General features: G+C 34.0%; 1 protein-coding gene across 1 annotated transcript in view; it reads right to left on the reverse strand.

Annotated features, from left to right (window-relative positions):
- Positions 1-1,704, reverse strand: part of LOC123509440 (osteoclast-stimulating factor 1-like) — a 17,445-nt gene continuing 15,741 nt past the window's right edge. The window contains 1 exon segment of the mRNA XM_045263729.1: positions 1-1,075. Within this exon segment, the coding sequence (XP_045119664.1) occupies positions 949-1,075 (127 nt within the window). The 3' untranslated portion in view covers positions 1-948.

Genomic DNA, 1,704 nt, shown 5'->3' on the forward strand with positions numbered 1-1,704 from the left:
TTAAATTATAATATCTTATTTTTTTCTATGTATCACAAAAGTTCCAACATTCGGGCAAAAGGAACATTGTATCAAATGTCTCGCTCATAGTAGATGCTTTTACAATATACAGTATTACATTCACAATTACATTCCCACCTTCTGTGTGTTAGATCAGCAATACTCACATACATTTTTGATTGTCTGTCTTCAAAATGATCAATATTGGATCTAGAATTTGTCTCAACCTTAAATCAGATTTCGCTACCAATCTATACTGCTAATAATAAGTGATAGTATGTAACTGTTTAAAGGCTATCTAATCTCTTTAGACTCTCTGGCTCTATCCCAAGTTACCTCTCCAACTCAAGTCCTCAAGAATCAATCCTGGACACATCACAAATGCTGCAATGCTACCATTTCATTCTGACATCAGCTAATACATATGTAATAAAACCTAGGACTTGCAAAAGTAAATTTTTCATGACTATGAACTATATATTGTATCTGGATTACTTTTGTCATCAGAGTAGTGAGAACTTCAGTTCAAACTTACAGCTTAAGCCTTAAAATACAAAACAATATCATAAAAGGATAGGATGGACAAGGAAAGCTGAGGAAAAAGAGAAATGCTGCTCCGCATAAAACTATACAGAGACATAAGTACCATAACAATACATATCATAGTTTGGATTCATTTATCATTATCACTATCTCTTTAAGGTAGCATAATACTATTAATTTGTCAGCAAGAAATGTATTTGTACACAGACCTAGGATGTAATAATTTGTCATCACATTATCGTAACAATGTGAATGTAAACTATACTTAGGGTCACTACTTCCCTTCTTATAGTGGATATGTATAAACTATATTAATCTGTTGACATAACTAAAACTAACAACAGTAGATCAAATACATACAAAGATTCTGTAAGGCACATTAATAATAATTCACAATTTTACCATTCAGTCAGAGTCCTCTGAGTCTGCTGGATCATCACCTTGACGTTCTGTTTCTTCATATTCCAGGCCCTGGTCAAGCAATGTAATAATGGTGCCTCTCTTAGCCAAGCTGCGAGGTGTATGATTCTCCCTGTGGATGAAGGATGATGATTTGAGAAATAATGGATACTGATGGATGATAATTATATGTACTCTAATATTGTATGTACTTGTGTACAATGAAACAAGACTCATCTTGGCTACCTTCACTTAATGGATCTCAGTCTTGGGCAATATATATAAAGATAAATAAATGTTAAAATTAAGACAAGTTGGAATTCATCTTCTCTTGCTCAAGAGGGAAATCCTTCAGCTTAAATAATCATAACATAAATTGAACTGGGACTCATCTGAACTAAGTCCTCTAAAAAGGCTGACAGTCACCAAGTCCATCAGAATCAATAGAACCTTATCATACACTTAAAAGATGTCCTGAATGTTTAGTCTGATGAAATTTCAATCTTAATGTGATCAATCCATACAGTGTTTACATAGTATCTGACATCTGTTTGTTAGAACTGTCCTCAAGGAGGCGGCTTATGATGCACTTCCACAGCATGGCAAATGACCACCTCATAAAAGAAAGTTAATGTGATAACCATATCAATATGCATTTCTTCAAGATTCAATATCCTCCTCAAGTTGGGTACAGTATTACCAGTTACACTCTACAACACTCACCCACAGTGTTGGTCAGGTATCAAATTTTTATATTGGCAG

The sequence above is a fragment of the Portunus trituberculatus genome, chromosome 27 (assembly GCF_017591435.1).
Source record: "Portunus trituberculatus isolate SZX2019 chromosome 27, ASM1759143v1, whole genome shotgun sequence".
NCBI lineage: Eukaryota > Metazoa > Arthropoda > Malacostraca > Decapoda > Portunidae > Portunus > Portunus trituberculatus.